This window comes from Microtus oregoni, unplaced genomic scaffold, assembly GCF_018167655.1.
Source record: "Microtus oregoni isolate MIOR12 unplaced genomic scaffold, Mior012 000055F_ref0000237, whole genome shotgun sequence".
NCBI classification, from domain to species: Eukaryota; Metazoa; Chordata; class Mammalia; order Rodentia; family Cricetidae; genus Microtus; species Microtus oregoni.
Window position 1 is genome coordinate 11,876,073 of NW_024543831.1, and position 20,385 is coordinate 11,896,457.

Sequence of the window (20,385 nt, forward strand, 5' to 3'; positions counted from 1 at the left end):
AGAAAGCAGCCAGAGTGATGTCCGGAGGAGGACACTCTTTCTAGAGGTGGGAACCAAGGACAGCTACTCAGAGGGAGCACGTGAGTTTGGAGGAAAACAGGAGACACCCATTCATTCAACAAACATTTATTTTTCACCTTCTGTGTGCAGAGCACTCTCTCAAGCCCTCGCCTTGTGGAGCATACACTCCCACGGGCAAGGTATAGGTGACTGGTGTGCCACCAACTAAGAGCCTAGGTACTGATGGGGGCATTCCAGCAAGCTGGAAGTTTAATGCAGTTATGGGAGACACTACTTCAGAATGCATGAGTAGGGAAGGCTTCTACAAGACAAGATAATGGAGCAGAGGATCATGGGAGCAGAACCCTGACTAGTACAGCCATGTGAAGAGCTTGGGAAGTAAGAGTCTGAGGATTTGGGCAGGAACCACAGCAGATATAGAGATTCTGACCTGGGGATCTGGAAGTGTGAGGAGATGGAGGAAGAGGCAGGAATCTACTGGGCAGCTGGGGGTGGAGGGAGATGGATGGGAAGCAGGCTGGCGTATGATGGCATGGGACATGGCACAGCAGATGCTGCTCGGATGACTGACTCCAGGGCCAGACACAGGGAAGGAAGGATGCCAGGCTGAACGTCCACAGCCTTATCTGCTCCTTCGGGGACTTACTCAAAGGCATCAGAGGGGGCAGTGCAGCTAGCCATCCTGTCCTTCTCACGGCCGTGCCTGGTTTCATGGGGTTGACTGCCAGTGGTCACGTCTTTACTTGGGATCTCATTAGCTGGGACCCAGAGGAAGCAGTAAACTGCCCACTTGGCTTCTCACATCATCTTACTGTAACCCAGAGGCCCTTGGCAGGCTGGGGAGCCTAGGTGCCCTTGGAAGGTGCGTGGGTCTGAAAGAGGGGAGGAAGGAAGAGCCCCACGGTGCCCAGGATGCACACGAACACAAACACCCACAGGAACAGGCGGTCGACGACCATTGCTACGAATTTCCAGTCCTCGATGACCTGCAGACAGACGGGGGGAGGGGGACTGGTTACAGGTGCCAAGCACAGAGCACGTCCTCCCTCTGAATCACACCTTCACCTGCTGGCTAGGCCCCCACAGGAGATACGGGGCTTGGAATCATACACAGGTGTGCAGCCTCTGAATCCAAGGCTGGCCTCCATCGGGCAAGTGTGGTGCTTTTCCTGGTGTTCTCCAACCCCACCCTACCTGACCAGGGTTGGAGGAGGGAGTAGCAAAACCATGGAACTTGGGCTGGACGGTTGTTTCTCAGTCTCCTTAGATCCCCTTTGAACACCGCAACCCTGATGCTGCTCAAGACCTCACAGAAAGGGTGCAATATCTGAACACAGCTCAGGCATCCTAATTAGATTTTGAACAACTTGATCCAAGCTAGAGTCTTCCGGGAAGAGGGAATCTCAACTGAAAAAAAAAATGCCTCTATCATATTTGTCTGCAGGCAAGTCTGTAGGGCATTTTCTTGGTTAATTATTGATGTGGGAGGGTCCAGCCCACTGTGGGTGTGGCCACTCCTGGGCAGGTGGTCCTGGGTCACAGAAGAAAGCAGACTGATTTAGTCATGAGGAGCAAGCAAGTGGAGAGTGCTTCTTTTCTCTAAGGCTCTGCTTCAGTTCTCACCTGGAGTTCCAACCTTGGCTTTCCTCAGTGAACTATGACTCAGAATATGTAAGCCAGATTTTCTATACCAAGTTGCTTTTGGTCATGGAGGTCATCGCAGCAATATAAACCTAAGACATCAAGAAATCCTCCCCTGTATTTACAATGCCTATAGGCCATGTGAATGCCTAACGTAAGGTAAATGCTATGTAAGTAGTCAGTGTCCTGTATTTGGGGGACGTGACAAGGAGGGGAACACACATGTTGGTGCAGACACATTTTCTACCCATTATTTTTACCACCGTCAGAGGAATCCATGGATGCAGAAACAGAGACCCAAAGACATCACACATGGTGAATTTAAAGCCAAATCTGGTTATGGGTAAAGGAGGTTGTGGCTTAGGGATCATTAGGTTCCTCTTCTTGTTTTTACCCCAAAGCATCTATCTTGGCTGGCTCTGGAGAGAGCGAGATGAGGGCCCACCTGCCTGACAAGAGCTTGCAGAACACCTGGAAACCCCGCAGTTTAATGAGTTCCACTCATTTCCAGCAGCATCTGCTGTTTCCTGTGATCTAGGCTCCGCCTCCTCTGGCCTCATCATCTGACTCTGGCATTCCCACCCTCTCGCTCTGCACACACTTCGTCTCCTCAGACCCAGCCGTGGGGTGAGACCCCCAGAGAGTGGTCATGTGACCAGCATCCTGCCCTCCCTCCTCCACTCCAGGCTGAGAGTGTTCAGGTAAGACTCAGGAGTTAGAAACCAACAGCAACGGGCAAGCTGACGTCAGTGATCCAATTGCCAGGGCTTCATCAACGTTGTGTGTTACACTCCGGGATAATCCTAAATCAGATCAAACTCCACTCCCTCAAACACGGATTGTTCCTGTTCCTAAGGTCGGGAAGGCAAGCGGGCCACTGCGCACTGTGATATTAGGGTTGGAGGAATTCGCGTCAAGCACGCTCCCATCTTTTCCTGTTTTTGTGCTACTTACAGTGACCAGTTAGTCGTTATGGAGAGCAGAAATGCTGGAGATAAGAAACCATTCCTGGGATGGCTTAGCAGTGGGCCTGCCGTGCGAGGAAAAACAGATCTCTAACTACAAATGAGGAAATCACTTAGTCAGCAAGCTCTTCACAGGGCAGATCAAGACCCTCAGAGGGGGCCCAGACTTTCAGGATGGCAGCTATGTGACCAGACAAGTCCGAGGATTATTCTCTGCCTCGGTTTCCCATTAGCGAAATAAGGGCTCTAGTAAAAGCTACTTCCCAGGATTCCTGGGGAAGTTGGGATTGTCTGCCCACTCCTACCAGAGCACCTGATGTGATTGGCGCCACAGGCACACAAGTGGTTATAATCCCACCGAGTTCTGTCTGGCTCCTTCCCTCTCAGGGCTCCATATTAACTGAGGAGGCCTGCCAGTGCCAGCGGGTGGTGAGGTCCTCAGGGAAAGAGCTCAGGGTGGGGGCTGCTCGCTCAGTCAGGAGTGCAAGAGACCAGTGCCTCTCAACCAGGATGTGCTCAGGACCCCACAGGAGTTTGAGAGGTGGCTCCTAAAGCTTCCTCCAGAAATCCTGTCTCAGTCGAAGACGTAATTCTAGCTACTGGGAAGACGGGAGCAGGAAGATCAAGTCCAAGGTCAGTCCGGGGGATGTGGCTTAGGGATGGCTGTTTGTCTGGCATGCACAAAGCCCTGGGTTTGATCACCAGCACTAGAATCAAAGCTAGGTGGGGGTGCAAGCCTAAAATCCCAGCACTGGGGACGCACAGGCAAGAGGAGTAGAATTAACTTCACAGTTATCCTCAGCTACATAGTGAGTTTGAGACCAGGCTGGGGTCCGTCAAAGACTGTCTCAGAAACAAACAAAACCAACCAACCAAACAAACAACAAACAAAAAGCTCATTAGCACTTTGTGTGCTTTTGACTGAAGCAGTAGAGGACACAGAAACAGTGAGAACTCAGGACTCAGCATGAATCTTGATGTACACAAGAAGGACTGCGAGGCTCAGCACAGGTTGGAGTGAACACGTGTTGACCATGAGGCTGGCTCTAAGGGTAGAGTTAGTAATGTTGTTTTCAAAGGTCACCTTCAGCTATGTAGTGAGTTCAAGTCCAGCCTAGGCTAGACAGAGATGGGGGAGGGGAATGAAAGAAAGACTAGCATTATTAATTACATTTGTGCTTCTGACTGCAATGGACCCAGGAGGCCTCAGAGATCTGGTTAAAATTCTGAGTTGGAGGCCTGCTAGGAATTTTGGTGTCTAACGTGTTCTAGGTGAGGCTGCTGCAGGACTGGGAGCTCCTCTCTGAGCAGCAGGCCGGTGACCCACAGGCCCGCTGTCCTTTTTCTTCGCCATTCTCTTCTTTCCTCGCAGTGTGCCTCTGCACTACAGTTGGTGCTGACTAACTGAACACCAGAGTTCTCTCCTGAGAGTCTAGTTGGTGGGAAGGGATTGCAGAAGGGCAAGAAGGAAGAAGTCCTCTTCTGTTCCTGCAGCTGCCGGTGGGGAGACACAATGTTGCAACAAAAAAAATGTTGTTTAAGGAATCTGAGAGGATTTGCCTTGAAATGGAAACATTCTCGGGCTTATGATGCGTGCTCTTTTAGGTAGAGAAATGCATCAAGGTCTAACCATGATGGTCTCCGTGTAGCTTTTTATTATAAAAATCTCCTTTATACATTATTCTAGTTAGTATTCTTTTCTTTTCTTTTCTTTTTTTTTTTTTTCGAGACAGGGTTTCTCTGTGGTTTTGGAGCCTGTCCTGGAACTAGCTCTTGTAGACCAGGCTGGTCTCGAACTCACAGAGATCCGCCTGCCTCTGCCTCCCAAGTGCTGGGATTAAAGGCGTGCGCCACCACCGCCCAACTCTAGTTAGTTTTCATTGCCACCTTGATCCAGCCTTGAATCACCGAGAAGGGAGTCTCAGCTGAGGGATTGGCCTGACCGGAGTGGCTTGTGGGCATGTCCATGGAGACTGTCTTGATTGTTAACTGATAGAGGAGGGCCCAGCCCACTGTGGGCAGCACCATTCCCTGGGCAGGTGGCCTGGGATGTATACGGAAGCTAGCTAAGCGTGAATCTGTGAGTGAGCCAGCAAACAGCCTTCCTCCAAGGTTTTTTGTTATTCTTCTTAGTGAGCCAGGGGTAATTCTGCTGGAATAGCAAGCAGGCCTGGCTTCAGGCTCCTGCCCTGAGTTCCTATGGCTTGTAAATATAAGCCAAATAAATTCCTTTCTCTCCGAAGTTGCTGCTGATTGTAGTGTTTGTCACAGCAACAGAATGAAACTAAAACAGACACGCCCTTGGCTCAGAGGAGTCGTTTGAGAAGCACAGCCACCAGAACTTAACCTCAGTTTAGAAAATCTGTAATTCTTGTCGCCCTACATCATAATGCATTAGCCTGGTAACAGTAACACTTTAACTGATGTCTCTATGCTCCTGAAAGGGAGCTGGGCTTCTCACAGGGCTTCTTTGCAAGTCTGAAAAGGTGGGAGCAAATACCCCATGCCACCCAACCCAAGCTGTGCTCTTAGGATGGCTGAAGCGCCTTCACATCCACCAAGAACCCGTCTCCAGGGCAGGCAGCTCTTCTCTGCTCCGCCTTAGGGCTCTCTCTACCACAGAGGGTGCTTGCTCTGGCATGACTGGAAGATAGGGAAGATCACATTCCAGGGCTCCGGTCAGCTGGAGGGGGATGGGAGCTGGGGGATAAAGACTCCGGCCTCCATCCAGATGATCCTGAGGCCAGTTGTCTGGGCCCTTGGGGGTCTCTATGCTGCACCCGCAGCAGCAGGCTCACTGATACCCTACAGCAGGGCCCCTCTTTCCCTTTGGTTTGCTTTCTCTACGCCCTGTGTTCTTCCTAGGGTTACATCACAAGTAAGCTCTCTGTACTTAAACCCCATCTCAGACTTGGCTTTGAGAGAACCCAGGCGCAACACAGAAAGATCGGTGTTTCTTCCTCGCCTATGAAGCTATAATAAAGCATTTCCCTTTGGAGTGGCTTACTCGGGTGGTGGGGGAAGGGCTGGTGACTTACGCTCTGATCTTGGTCGTCACTCTTCAGATGCTGGGCGATGAAGTTGACGCCCTCTAAAGCTTCCTGTAGGTCCTGCCGGAACCTCCCCGAGGACCTCAGGCGGGCGTCCCTGGGGTTGCCTGCTGTGTGGGAACTGACTGCAGACTTGGGAGCAGCAAGGACAGGGTTCACAAAGTACATGGAGTGCCCATAGACGTTAGATGGGCTGGTGGGGCCTAAGGCAGACGTAGTGGCAGCATCAGCTGCAGTCAGATGCAACTGGCTGGGATGAGGGATCCCGGCTGGGTTAACTTTGAGACCTGGGCGCTTCATGAAGAGGAAGGTAGGCAGCTTGTGCAGGAAGCACTCCTTGACCCAGGAAGCCATGGTGTGAGTGCTGGGTGAGCGGTGGTGCACGTTGAGGACGCAGACAGTGGTGACGATGGAAAAGGTGACCAGCACCATGGTAAACAGGAGGTACTTGCCAATGAGTGGTACGTCAAGGGAGGTGGGAGGCACAATCTTGGAGATGAGCAGCAAGAAGAATGTGAGCGCCAGCAGCACGGAGATGCAGAGCGTCATCTTCTCTCCACAATCGGAGGGCAGGTAGAAGACCAGGATGGCCAGCGAGGTGATGAGCACACAGGGGATGATGAGGTTGATGGTGTAGAAGAGCGGCTTGCGCTTGATGATGAAGTCATAGGTCACATCCACATAGCTGGGGTCCTGGGGGTTCACTGTCCTTCGTCCCGGGAGGGCCACGATGTCCCACTCGCCACTGGGGGTAAAGTCATCCATGACAGCCGTAGGCGATTTAAGGACCATGTCGATCTCTGTGTGGTCGTAGGTCCAGGAGCGGAACTTGAGAGTGCAGTTCTGCTGGTCAAAAGGAAAGTGCTTCACCTCAATCTTGCAGGCGCTCTTGTAGATGGCAGGGGGCAGCCACTGGATGCTGCCATTGGACCGCACGATGACGTTGGCATAGAAGGACACTTCGTAGGTCCCATCGGCACTGGGGTGGGGCAGGGCACAGAGGAGAACGTCACCAATCTATAGAAGACTGGCTTGTTCTCAAAAGCCCCAAAGAGTCCTTGGGGGTTATCTGCCGTCCTCACTGAAACAGGTCTGCTTTTCTTAGTGACTCTCTACCATGAGGCACCAAAGGCCTCTCACGGAATTAGCTCAGTTAAGCCTCATGAGAGTCCTAGGAAGCAACGCTTCTATTGTGTTCTTCATTTTATAGCTCGGAAAGCAAGGCTTGGGGAAGCTGGAGGATGTTATCGAGCTCCTTAGACTAGTAAGCAGCAGAGATGAGCTATGAACCTTCGTCTTGTTCCAGCCTTGGCTGTCTATTCTTTCTCCCTCACACTTGCTGCCTTTGGCCCAGGCTGATCTCAAACTCCTGGGTTCCTCATCCTCCTGCCTCAGCCTCTCAAATAACTGCTACCACACTAGCGTACCCACGGTATTGAGACCTGACAAGTCAATGTTGCAGCCCCCCAACTCTGACAAAGCCACCCAGTCACAAAAAGAAAAAACAGCTAGGCAGGAATGGTAAGGGACTGGCCCAACGGTCTGAAGGCTGGCTCACTCCCTGCTGTCCTGAGCAGGACAAGGCCTGTCTCCTCTCTGGGCTTCCTTACCCACCCTCCCACTCAGAAGTCTCTGTCTCCACCGACTCTAATCCTCTAGCTCCATGGCCTAGAAGTCTGAGTGCAGTGTAGACGAGGAAGGACGGAGTTGAACTCAGGTATAGATGGCCCTGGAAGCTGGCTTGCTGCTCTGGCCTGACCCCCACTAACTTTACCCCACCACTCACTTGTTATACAACACGATGTCAGGCAACCAGACACGCTTTGCGGGGATCCTCAGAATGTTCACCCCTTCATAATAGGAGCTGTTCCAGGCCAGGCGGTAGTCAGTCCATTCCTGAGAACACAGACAAGGCCACATCACCTGTGGGTCCGCTCTGTTACCAAAGAGCAGCCCCAGAGGAAACATCACCTAGACTGGGGACCCTCCAAGGCGCTTACCTGTTTCAGCCAGATGTTGGTGGTCATGATTTGTTCTCGCTCATTCTGGGGAGGGAAACGAGGGGATCAATTCATGTGGAAAGAGAGGCCCCCACAAATAGACAGTTTTGCTCAGACAAAAAGGTTCTGAGGTCCTGGCCTGTGTGACCAGCTGTCACCGAAATATCTCTTAGGTAATGTATTGGTGACTTTTTGCATTGCTGCAACCACATGCTGACAAGAAGCCTAGGGGGAGGAGTTGATTTTTGCAGTTTCCTGGTGAGGATGGTGTGGTGGCTGGGGCTCTGGACTTCATGTGGAGCTTGTGCCTGGCCATACTATAGGGGCAGGTGGAAAGAAGGGATCCCCACAAGCCTGCTCAGGACAACCTATCTCCAGGGATCCCCACAAGCCTGCTCAGGACAACCTATCTATCTCCTCACCTCTTCAAGGCTTCACGATCTCTCAGCATTTTTAGTTCATGCTGTCTACTTTCAAATGAACTTGCAGGGGCCTTTAGTGGGCGGAGTCTTGCTCCCAAGTATGTTTTTCAGATCTTCCTGGCTTGAATTTTCATTATAAAGCCCATTAAACACAGTAAGCAATAACCCTGCCATGATAGGAAAGCTATACTACCTCCATATTTCCTCTGCCAAGCAACGTAGCCCATAACTTTTTAACGTAGCTAAATTCAAATTGTTAGGACACGGGCAAAACAGGCCAGATTTCCCCCCCAGAATATAGCACAAATAGCCTGCAGTCTAGCTCCCAACTGAGTCTGAGTCTTTGTTCCCTTCTGACATGAACCTAGTTTTTCCTGTCAGTCCCCCCCTCCTTTCCTTCCCTTCCTCCCTCCCCCTACCCTCCCTCCTGTGGTCTTCCACAAGCTCACTCAAATGATCCATTAACTTCTTACAGCGTGCTAGGGTTTCTCTCATTCTGTAGCTATGCATACCGCCCCCAAATCCCCGTGTAACTCAGTTCCAAGGGCTTATGAACAACCTGGTCAGGTTTATCTCAGCAATAAGCCCGCTTCCCAGTTCCAATTTTCTGTATTAGGTATTTTATTCATCACTGCCACCAAATGCGTGACAAGTGGCTAAGAGGGGAGAACAGTTTCATGGCAAGGGGGGCGGAACAGCTGGGGCTTTGGCTTTCCTGTGGAAACTGTGGCTGGTTCCGCATGTGATGGTAATGGATGATAGGTATTCACGCGCACAGCGAGAGCCAGGCTAACATCTGTAAACAACCCACCTCAGTGACCCACTTCTGCCAGGCACGCCTTACTGTTTACATGTCCCGCAAACGCTCAAATGAGCGTCACTAGCTAGAGACCAAGTGTTCTTACACATGACCACTTTACACTCCAACCATATGAGATAATTCAAAGATAGTTCACACCCAGCACATCATAGATGAAGCTCATGACCCACCTCCCCCCTGCCCCCAGAAGTTCTGGTACACCATTTCCTGGTCTATCAAACCTTTCAGGTGTATTTCCTCCAACTCAAAATTGTCCACTTCTCTCTGTCTCCATTGCTGCTATTATCTGTTGCTTGGATAATGGCTGTAGCTTCCCAGCTGGTATTCTCATAGTCCCTTGAATCTCAGCTTCTCAGACCAGAATTCTCTGTTTGGGAAATCTACTATTTCCCAAGTTCCTCCCCAGAGTAGAAGCCGAAGTCCTACCCAGGATCTGTGATACACCTGACTGCCCACGGTGGCCTTGCTTGTTTCTTCACTTCTGACTTGGCACACACTCTTTCCCTTCCCTGGAGACTCATGTAGCTTTGACTTAGCTTTTTCCAAGTCTCAGAAATGTCACCTTATTAGAGAAACCTCCAGCCTTCCTACATAAACTAGCACCCTGCCTCCCTCACCACGCACACCCTGCACTGTCTTCACAACACTCCTACCGGACACCATCGGCCATCCTGTGTACTATCCCTACCTCCCACTAGGATCCAAGGACCCTGAGGAGACAACAAAAGCTTAGAGCAACAGGGATATGTGAGATACCTGATAAATAGTTCTGGATGAATAAATTAATTCTATTATCACAATATGGTCCAGTACCATCTACCCTCACCTGGACCACTGAACAATCTAATTGATCTAAATCCATTCTGCCTCTCTCTCTCTCTCTCTCTCTCTCTCTCTCTCTCTCTCTCTCACACACACACACACACACACACACACACTCCCCCCATTTAATTTCTTCTGCAGCAAGAATGAGTTTGCTAAAGTTCCTGTTTCCCCTTCAATCTTACCGCTATTTAGGTCACTTTTTTCCTCCAGGGTAATTCCCCCAGCCTCATTTTACTGCGCTGGACTCCCCTACTCTGTGCCCCAGCCCTCTTGGCCTTCCTTTGTTCTTTGACTGTATCTTGTCCTCTCTGTATACTTTTCCCTGCTTCCTCTTCAATAACTAACTTCTGATGTTCTGATTGCAGCAGGGTACTTCCTCAAGCAATTCAACTAGGTAATTGCATCAGTACAAAGGTTGGTACATGATGTGATATTTTTCACACATATGCGTGTTTGCTCTACAAAACTATCCAGCTTCCTTCCAGCTCTCTTTGCTCACACTAGGGTGTGTGTGGCCCTCACCTACAAGTTCGATATGGCCAGTGGGATTCCAGTCACCTTGCCCATGGTCCAGGCTGTTGTGAAGGAGGAAAAGGAAGAAAAGATGAATGTTTGATAAGTTTTTTTTTTCAGTGAGTTTTAAAGTTCTTATATGTTTTGAGTTCTAGAAATAACCTTTGGTTCTTTTTAAAAATTTCTAGCTCTCTGAAGAAATTTTCCATTATCATTCCTTGAACATATTAATGACAGCTATTTTCATTTTAAGAAGTCTTTTTGCTGGGTGGTGGTGGTGTGCACTTTTAATCCCAGCACTCAGGAGGCAGAGGCAGGCGGATCTCTGTGAGTTCGAAGCCAGCCTGGTCTACAAAAGCTAGTTGCAGAACAGGCTCCAAAGCAACACAGAAAAACCCTGTCTTGAAAACAAAACAAACAAACAAAAAAACAAAACAAAACAAAAAACTCAAAACAAAACAAAAAGAGAAACTCTGTCTCAAAAAACAAAAAAGTCCTTTTTATTTTAAATTATGGCAAAATACACTTAGCATAAAACTTAATGTTTAAACTTTTTATTACATTCATCTATTTGTATGTATGCTCATACATGTGCATGTCATGACATGAGAGTGGGGGTCAGAGGACAACTTGCTGAGGATCTGAACTCAGGTCCTCGTGCTTGCGCGGCTGACTGCACCATCTCCCCATTCCCTTTCCCTACACCTACCTCCCAAGGCTCTACAGCAGGCAGCAAAGGGGATCATCTTAATCTAGTCTGGCTGAGCCAGTTTGGAAGGAACACTGTCTTTTGTGAGGGCTGCGCTTCTATTGTTTTTGTTGTTCATTTTCAGTACTAGGGTGACCCTGCTGGAAGCCCCGTCAGGGTCCCACATCCTTGGTCAGATCCAGACCGCCATCTCGCATCCTTTCAGCCTGGGTGACCCAGCTCCTCAGCTGCCACTTACTGTTCTAGGTCTTAGCTTCTTGGCCAGATACTGTTGGCCAGTCATCAAGGGTGGGGAAGAGTCCCAGAGACTGCCATGGTAGTCTCCTGGGGCCGAGCCACTCAAGTCCTGGCTGGGGCCTCCAATTACCTTAAAGCTGATCCCTTTGGCCCTCCAGCACTTTGTCCAGCCCTTTTAATTGTTCTCCAGAAGAGCTAATCTCCCAGCATCTCTACCATCAATGAAAGCTGGAAACCTTAATTTATCTTTTTAAAATATTTTTAAGCAAGGCATGTTAGTGCACATCTATAATCCTAGCATCCGGGGAGCCAAGTCAGGAGGCTCTTGAGTTAAAGTCTAGACAGGGCTGCATAGAGAGCACTTTTCCCTGAACAAGACAGTTTTATGTGGAACCATGGTTTCCATGGTGACCACAATGCCATCAAGGGTACTCTCATTGTTTTGTTTTTGTGTGTGCATGCATGAGTGCGCACATGTGCAGGTGTATGTGTGGGCTTCAAAACAGAAGTCGTCTCTACTTAGTGAGGCAGGGTCTCTCGCTGAACCTGGAACTCACTGATTCAAGCTATTCTACGGAGTCCAGTTGCCCTGGGAATCCTCTCTCTCTGCTTCCCGAGGTAGACATTGTGTCTGCTTAGATTTTAAGTGGGCTCTGGCGATCCAGATTCTGGTCGTCATACTGTTTGGCAAAGAACTTTGTCCACTGAGCTGGCTCCCCAGCCTCTTACCTCATTTCAAGATATGAGACTTTTCTATCTTCCAGAAATTTCTCTTGTGCATTTGCCCTGCCCCTTACATTTCTACTAGTGTCTTCTGCATGTGACAGAATATTGGTGTAGGACCCTGGCTGTCACTCCACAAAAGGAAGCGTAGGGACAGCCCGCTTGCCCCTCCAGCACAAACCCCTCGTCTATTCCCTAGACATTCCATCTCTAAACTCCCTCCTCACAATCAAGTACCTCCCAAAAATCCAGAAAGGAGACCTCCCTCCTACAGCCAAGCATCTCCTTTAGACGCGGCTTTTGGGACTATGACAGGCCACATGGGTGCTTGCAGAAGGGAAGCTGAAGGCTGTGTTCTCTCCTGTTTCTGGAAGCCTCTATCACTCCACAGGGCCCACAGCTCAGATCTGGCAGGGGCAGCCTGAGCCTAGCAGTGTGACCAGAACTGCCTGCCTGTCCGCCCTTGCCAGAGCAGGCAGCTGCCTTGCCTGATTAAGCACAAGGCCTTTCTCTGCAGGTCAGGATGCTCAGACAGTGGTGTTAGCTCGGCCTGGCCAGAAGCCCTCACTGCTTTCAGCTTCCTGTGGTGGGGAAAGGGTGTATTCCCCTCCCCATTCTGGGGTTAGGCTTCCTCCTAAGAGATAGAGGCAGCCACCAATTTGAGCAAAGCCTTCCTAAGCACTACGGATGGTAGAATCTGAGCATGTAGGACTCATGGTCTTCAGGGAGGGGAAGGGGAGATGGCACTGCCCAGAGGAGGCCCACCTCTTCAGTTAGCTCCTGATGGCTGGACACAGCACCTCTGCGTTCACTTCCTCAGACTTGCTTCCAGGGGCGAGGCTTCTAACCCTTGGGACTTGGGGAGGCTCCTTCAGACACCCCTCCTCTGAGACAGGTGTGAGGAGCACGGGAGGAAATTCCAATCTCTGTCACCTTCCTCAGCACCCCCTCATGCTTTACTCCAGCTTTCAACACCTGGAATGCTGTCAGCCTCTCTACCACACCTGTAGCACCTCCTGTGCTTGTTCGGACCCTCATCCCCATTTCTCAGCCCCACCCCTGAGCCTCTGTACCCAGCACTTCTCCTGGCCTTGTTCCTATTTCCCCCACTAAATAAGCGATGTGGGAGGCTATCCCTAGCAAGCTTGGAGTCAGTGAGTGTTGGAGACCCGGTGAGCAGAGTCCATGACGGGGCCACAGGATGCCTGACCCTTTCCTCTTTGACAACTACACAGCATGGACCTTCTCCAGCCTCCTTGCCACATACTGACAGATCTAAACCAGCCTAATTCTATTCCTCTGGCCAATAATTGGTTAGGCTTGGATGTGAGTTACTAACCCTGGTCAATGAGATGTGTCTATCAAGAGGGCAGGACTCTGAGAGAGTTTTGTTGTTATTGTTGTCCCAAAGGGATCCAGAAGATTTCCCATAGCTATTGGCATCACTGGCAATACCCCGGGTTCCTGACATCATTGAACTATTGAGTTAGCCAACACCACAAGCCTTGGTCTGCTCCTGGTTAGGTGATTGTGATAGATGCCCTTTCTGTTGTAGCCACTCTCAGCTGGATGTCCTCTTACTGAATGCCAAGACGGTTTTTATTGCTATTGAGAGTGTGGGTTTTCAAATGGCTTCAACTATGAGTCATAGGGGCACAGACAGGACAGGACACCCCAGGCAAGAAGAACAGCATGTGGATAGGCAATACATTTTTGGTTGAAGGATCCTAGCCTGGAAGGCAGCTCAGCACTTTAGTAGTTTAGGTAAACTGTTAAACCTATGAGGGAAAGGCCCGATTGTCTGAAAAGTAGTGTTGAGTGTTTGTTTACAACAGGCCATGCCAGGGAGGAGGGATGGAGAGATGGGCATGGGGGGGAGCTGGCTAGCAAGACACACAGTTGGTACCAATGGTTGGTAAGAATTAAATGGATATTTCAAAATAGTAATAGGGGGAATTTGGAATATTCCCAACACAAAGAAATTATAAATGCCTGAAGTTCTAGGTATGCCAATGACCCTGGACATGGTTCTTACACATATGAATGCAGTGTCACACTGTATCCCATGAAAGAAAATTACTCTGTGTCTATCAAATATATATACTACTATATATTTTTAGAAATAGTAGAGGAAAAGATTAGCAGTCTGGGATGTTACCCATCTGGCAAGGTCAGAAGTAACATTTTAATCATCTAATTCCCAGTCCTGTACCCTGACGGCCATCCATTGCTTTCCCCAAGACTCCGAGGGCAACCAGAAACAAGCCCTGCCCTTCTGCTAAGCCCCAAGCCACAGTCACGCAGGCACCTACCACACTGATGAGCTGGGACAGTAATAGCTCCAGGTGGATGGAAATGAGCTGAGAGGCACTGGTGGCTGGGCGGATCAGGTTGTTGTAGCGGGTTTTGTTCAGGAGGTCATCCATCAGCTTCTCCTCTGCATTGGCCAGGCGGCAGTCCCCTGGGAAATCATACAGTCAGACCTTTTGGGCCCTTGTCTGGAGGAACCCTACTGCAGCTGTGAAGGGGGGAGGGGCTGTGGGAAGCAGAGAGCAGGAGCCCTTGGGACTGTGTTGGGGGAGTAGTTGCCAGCAGGCTTGCCGGGGTCATTCTTTCCTCTGGGCCAGGCCACTTCCTCCAGCTCTTCCTGGAAGTGAATGGTGTTCCATGCTCCAGACACCCAGGCCCAAGCTCGGGCATCTGTTTCTTCCTGTCCTTCCCCCACCCTCCCACCGTCCCAATAGGGCTGCATATCCCTATCTGTTCTACTCCCCAACTCTCCTCCTTTGCCCTCCTGTTTCCCCCTCTTGGCTGCCTTCCTTTGCCTCTCGGTCCCAGCAGTCTCCCTGTTCTTCCCACATCACCTGCTCTAGCTTGCCCCTACATAGCCAGGTAGTTTTCCTACAGAACACTGGGTGGGGGCTCTGCCCCACCCACAGCCTCTCTGAGCTAAAGGCAGTTAAACCAAGAATGCTTCAGCTTGACCTGAGGCCTTTGCCCTTAGCAATGGCTTTTTTTCACTCGCCTTAAGATTTTTTCCTCACTTTTCCACCTCCACTGACCCCAGTGGCCGTACCACTGCTAGCCTCTCCCCCATCTCATTTCTGGGTCTTCTAGCACACTCTTTCTTCTGCCAGGACTGTTCCCAGCCCACCAACACCCAAAGGTCTGAGTGGAGTCTGTACCAGGTGCTGTGCTGTATGCGCGTGGAGGATAACCTAACCGCAAACCCCAGGAGCAGTTCCCGGCCCCCAAGGGAAGTGTGTGGGTAGCTTGTACCAGGGACACTTCCTGAAATGTGGGCTTGTCAGCAGAACTGGGCACGTGGTAGCATTTTCCCAGAGGGGGATAAAAAGCCAAACTGAGGCTGGAAAATATGGCTCTGTCAGTAAGTTGAGTGGCATTGACACGCAAGCAGAAGGACCCAAGTGTGAATCCCCAAACCCACACAAAATAGCCTTGGGGGTAGGGGAGCAGAACTACACAGATCCCTGAATCTTACTGGCTGGTAGCCCAAACTAGTGAGCTTGGGGTTCAGTGAGAGACCCTGTCTCAAAGAAATAAAGGTGGAGAATGCTTGAGAAAGACACCAATGTATATCTGCAACACTACACACACACACACACACACACACACACACACACACACACGAATAAGAAAATAAGAAGAAAACAGGGTGGGGCTGGGGAGGCTGTTTTGGATCTGAACTTTGACTTAGAGAACACAAGGTCTCTTTGAGACACCAAACGGAGTGGCCCAGCTGGCAGCTGTTTTCTGGTAAGACAGAGTTCTTGGCTCTAAGCCACATTCAGGACCAGCTCCAGCACAGCCTCTTGCAGGGAGCCCCAGGCAGCCGTCATCCCTCGGAGCACTCACAGCCCACGCCCTGTCTTCCCTGTGCATCCTCGATTGCTTGCCAAGTGGTACCTGGGTCTTTGTTTCATTGCCCCTCGTGTGTTTGGGAGGGAAGGTGAAATTTAAGGACTTGGTTGTGTGCTATGGTATCTTTAAGGAGACTGTGTCAGATAGGGTGGGAGATGGGAGTTGGATGAGCAGGGGGCCCAGGAGCAGGAAAAGAGATGAGTGGACAGAGGAAACACTGTTGGAGCAGGAGAGCAGGCAGAAGGCTAAAAGAGGAGGTGGCCCTACAGAGGTGGGGATGGCGGTACTGATGAGGGGCTGCCTGTCTCACCAAGCCCAGGAGTCTGGTTATATCTTCCCTAAAGAGCCTTCACATCTTCCAAAAATCCCCCCTCTTTGGATGGAGCCAGAGTAGTTAGGACATGAATCACTCCAGTCTAGCAGAAGTGAGGTGGACTTCTGGGTGGGGGCTGGGCTGGCCACATGTTTACGTGAGCAGCCGCTGCCCTGCCTGCGCCATGCACTTTCCAGTTCATTGCCTATCTAGAACAGATGCAATATTTAGTGCCTTGAGAAAGATGCTCCCGGCACACCTGCTGCCTGCTGCCCCTCCCCCAGGCTGAGTTGGGGGGTCGGGTGGGAGGGCTGTTCAGCAGATGTCTGGACTCAAGACTGAGCTTAGCTCCTCACATCTTGAATTCCCTCTCCACAAGCCACCAGTCTGTAGCTACAGGAGATACCTGGTCCCTCTCACAGTCTTTGGGTTATTTAGGATGACCTCTCATCTCATAGAGAGGAATCTGACTTGTCCAGACCCACCTGGCACTCTCTGGCAGCACTGGGGTAGGCTCTGCAATTCCCAGCCTCCAGTCCTGCAATGCCAGGAGAGGTTGGATCCATCTCTGCTGCCCCAGGAGGCTGGTGCAACTGGACCGAAGGTTCCAGGTTGCTCGGCGGGTTATGGGGGGGAGGCTTATGCTTGATCTCTGAGCCCACCTGGAGTACTTGGCTTTGTCAACTTCAACTCATCCTCTTTAGTATTCACCTGACTCACAGACTCTTCCCATCTCATGGACCAGCTATGGACTCCAGTGGTTCTCAACCTGTGGGCCATGACCTCTCTAGAGGTCACATATCAGATATCCTGCATATCAGATATTTACATAACATATCATTTACATAATTGATTCATAACAATAGCAACATTACAGTTATGGAGTAGCAGCAAAAATAATTTTATAATTGGGGGGGGGGTCACCATAACATGAGAAACTGCATTCAAGGATCTCAGCATCAGGAAGATTGAGAGCCATTGCATTAGACCACTTAGGACTCCTAGCAAGTCAGACAAAGCCATCCATGTCCAGGGAAGTCTTTAACACAGAGGCCCTCCCTGACCCTGTTAGCCTGCCCCGAGTGAGGCTGCCCTGCTAAGGCTATCATCGGTGCGTGTTTGTTAGTATGTCTGTGGATACACGGAGGGGTGGAATGGCTACCAGCAGGGCTGGTACAGCTGGAATGCACCTCTTCTTTTCACCCACAAAGTAGAGGGGTACCCCAATAGGACATGCTTAGGAGTTGCCTTCTATTCCTAATGCTTACCAGAGTCTGTCAGACAAAAGACAGAGCTGACCCCCAGCCTCCGAGGAATTGGCAGGGCTTTCAGTAGGGCTTTCCTTGGAGCAAATTTTTAAACGGTTAAGCAGAGAAGCCACCACTAGAGGTCATCACGATACAATGATGCTGATAAAAAGCGGCCCCATTGGCCTTGGCCCAGGGTCTTGCCTTTGTAGGTTTTCCTTGGCAAGAGGGCTCCCTCGACGGAAGGGGTTAAGGATCCGATAGAGACCGTAGTGAAACTATGAACAGTTGTGGCATGTCCAGTCTGAGAATGCATATCCAGTCAAGAAGTGGAAAGCTATCTTACTGTCTGGGGATGCCATGGTTAATAGAATCTCATTGGCAAGTGCGTATCTGAAAGGCAGGGCTCCTCAGGTGAGGGTGTGTGCTTTTAAAGGGTAGCATCTTAGAAACGCCAAACGCTGTCTTAGAGGAGATTTGCCGTAGACTATCAGTGCTTCTCCAATCACAGGTAGGAATCACCTGGCTACACAAAAGCAGAGTCCCAAGCCCTATTTCCAGAGATTCGGATCCCTCGCGCTCAAGGTCCAGGAGTCTGTACAGGAAGACACAGACAGCCTAGTGGGACCGCACTTCAGAAATACTGCAAATGTTCGCCCGAAGACAGGCAAGGCAGATTGATGTCATGGAGCAGATAGGGGAATTGAGAGGGGGCAATGGAATAAGGGCACCCAGCAGGGACGCAAAGCCATAATACACACTGTGCCAATGGTTAAGAGTAGGGAATCTTGAATGGCTCACTATTCCCAGTTCTAGAACCTTCTGGAGGTGGTCTCTGTGGGCGGAAGATGCAGCCTTGGTCCTCAGGGTCCCCTGGGGCTCAGAAGACAAGCTGGTCCAGATGAGGGTGTGTGGGCGGTGGGGGGGGGGACGAAGAAGAATACCTTGGAATTTAGGTGGGGCAACTGAGTCTGGAAGAAACAGCTCTCACTATGTCTGAGCTGAACCTGGGGGTGAAGGCTAAGGAGGTCTGTCTTCCAGTGACAGTGGTAGGTTTGTGAATGCAGACCCAAGTTCACTAACCTGCCTTCAGCTAAGCAGGGTTAGCGGACTAGAGGAGGCAGTGCCTGCCAAATATGTGATTTCCCAAAGTGAAAAACTACTTCCCACATATGGGATGGTGGTGTTGGGATGACCTCTCTCGCCAAACAGCAGGTTTGTTCCCACACATTTATTTACAGTTTAGCAAGTTTGTCACTTCACTGGAGAGGAAAAGATCCTCTACGGGCCTGGTGGGGACCTCTTAGCGCAGGGACAGAGCTGAATGCCCGGCCTGAAGACACTCACCATCAATAGTGACCTGCAGTGCAGAGGAAGGTGGCAGGGACCCCAAACCTCACCTGACCACCACCCAGGCCTGCCTGCAACCCCACTGGGCTTGCCCCGCCCACGCTCCAGCCGGTCGGGCCACTCCTCCCACACCGCGACCCTTGTCCCTCCCTCCTTCCCCGAAAATAACTCACCACGCCACCGAAGCAGGGCGAACAGAAAGACGAGGAGCAGGGGTGTGCCCCTCATGGCCGGTCCGGTGGCTGCCGGTCACCCTGCACTGGAGCTGCGAATAAGCGACTGTCCGGGTCGGCAGTCTGTTTGACAGGCAGCACTAGGACCCAGGGGAGCCCGTGCGCGCCCGCTTGGGAAGCAGCTGTGGGTCCCGCCCATTCAGGGCACTGAACCCAAGTTAAGGGGAGACCTGGGACTGGGTGTGTCCATTGGGACCTGAGGCTAAGGACGTTGGTCCTGAACTTTCGCACACTCAGGAGCCGGCCAGTGTATGGCATTCAGGAAGGTGGACTAGCTCTTGTCTTCCTTGGAGACTGGGAGTTATGGGTTGAGGGAGGGTCAGAGGGGGCTGGCTGCATTCCCTCACCGAATTAGACTGGGCATTCCAGATGCAACTTGAGTGACTGCAAAAAGTAATCTCTCCCCTTCTAGGTGGTCCACAGCTAAGTTTCGGAATCTAGAGTTAGAGGACAAAACAAAACAGGCGTCAGTGCCACAGGGACACCCTAACACCCCCCCCCCCCCACACACACACACCCCACACACACCATTACCACCACCCTTTCAGGCTGGAGGCTTGCTAAAGCCTAGGCTGGCTCTCCCAGCCCCGCACCTCCTCCCTAGAGGCAACCATCAGCTTCAGGAACAGTGAGCCCAGTCGGACCTGGAGGAGAAAATGCCAAAAGAAGACAGAGGTCCAGGCACCTTCACCAGTGGCTTCTAGCTATAACCTGGCATGTTGGGCCCGAGTTTTTAAAAACAAAAGCAAACGAACAAGCAAAACGAAGTTGATGAAATGAACTGCCTTCCCCCTTAGGGATGGTTGGGGGGATTTAGGTTTGAGCGACTCGTCTGCTCTTTAAACGGCAGCAGCAATAGGTCAGATTCATAAAGTGAAGCCAAAGATATAACTGGACTGAAAATAAGACCAAACCCAAGAAAGAGATGCAAAGGGCTGAGGCCTGTGACGTGGGCGACTTTGGGAGCTAAGAGCAATAGTAGGGACTTCCCATGAAGGGGAATTAGCAGAGTCTTAGTTGAAGCCAGAGTACACCCCAGTCCTTGAGGGGATGCTGGGAGGGGTGGAAAGCCTGCTTGCTGTTAGCTGTTCACAACCTTGGCTGACTAGAGTATGTATTATCTTTGATGTGCCACAGTAAGGGTGGGGGGATAGAGGAGGAGAGAGAGCATATGGGGGAGGGGGTCTGGAAAAAGACAAAGGACCAAAGGGATGGGGAAGGAGACAAAAGAGAGTACTTGATCAATGTGATCAGTGACCAAAGCATAGCATACATACATTACATGTATATGACAATATCATAGTGAACACTCTTTTTCTGGAGTGGGGCAGGTTTTCACTATGTAATCAAGGCTGTTCTGGAACTTGCTCTGTAGGCCAGGCTGGCCTCAAACTCAGAGATCCCCTTGACTCTGCCTCCTGAGTGCTGGAATTA

The 20,385-nt window shown here is 50.7% G+C and overlaps 1 protein-coding gene across 2 annotated transcripts; it reads right to left on the bottom strand.

The window, feature by feature from the left end:
• Positions 1-122: 122 nt before the first annotated feature.
• Chrnb4 (cholinergic receptor nicotinic beta 4 subunit) lies at positions 123-19,016 on the bottom strand. 2 transcript variants are annotated; one of them, XM_041638542.1, is made up of 6 exons: positions 18,892-19,016; positions 14,239-14,387; positions 7,678-7,722; positions 7,464-7,573; positions 5,666-6,656; positions 123-1,007 (listed from the first exon to the last, which is right to left on the bottom strand). In XM_041638542.1, the coding sequence occupies exons 1-6, from the start codon at positions 18,944-18,946 to the stop codon at positions 867-869; spliced, it is 1,491 nt and encodes a 496-aa protein (XP_041494476.1). In that variant the 5' UTR covers positions 18,947-19,016; the 3' UTR covers positions 123-866. The 2 variants fall into 2 exon arrangements, with proteins under 2 accessions (XP_041494476.1, XP_041494477.1); XM_041638543.1 differs by lacking the exons at positions 14,239-14,387; positions 18,892-19,016 and adding an exon at positions 9,927-10,065.
• Positions 19,017-20,385: the final 1,369 nt, after the last annotated feature.

Bases quoted from the DNA above. Each gene is read 5' to 3' on its own strand.
- Chrnb4 (XM_041638542.1), bottom strand. From the start codon at position 18,946: ATGAGGGGCACACCCCTGCTCCTCGTCTTTCTGTTCGCCCTGCTTCGG. The intron at 7,574-7,677 runs GTAAGCGCCTTG...CTGTGTTCTCAG, and splicing joins CCAACATCTGGCTGAAACAG to GAATGGACTGACTACCGCCT. The intron at 6,657-7,463 runs GTGAGTGGTGGG...GCCCCACCCCAG, and splicing joins GACATCGTGTTGTATAACAA to TGCCGATGGGACCTACGAAG.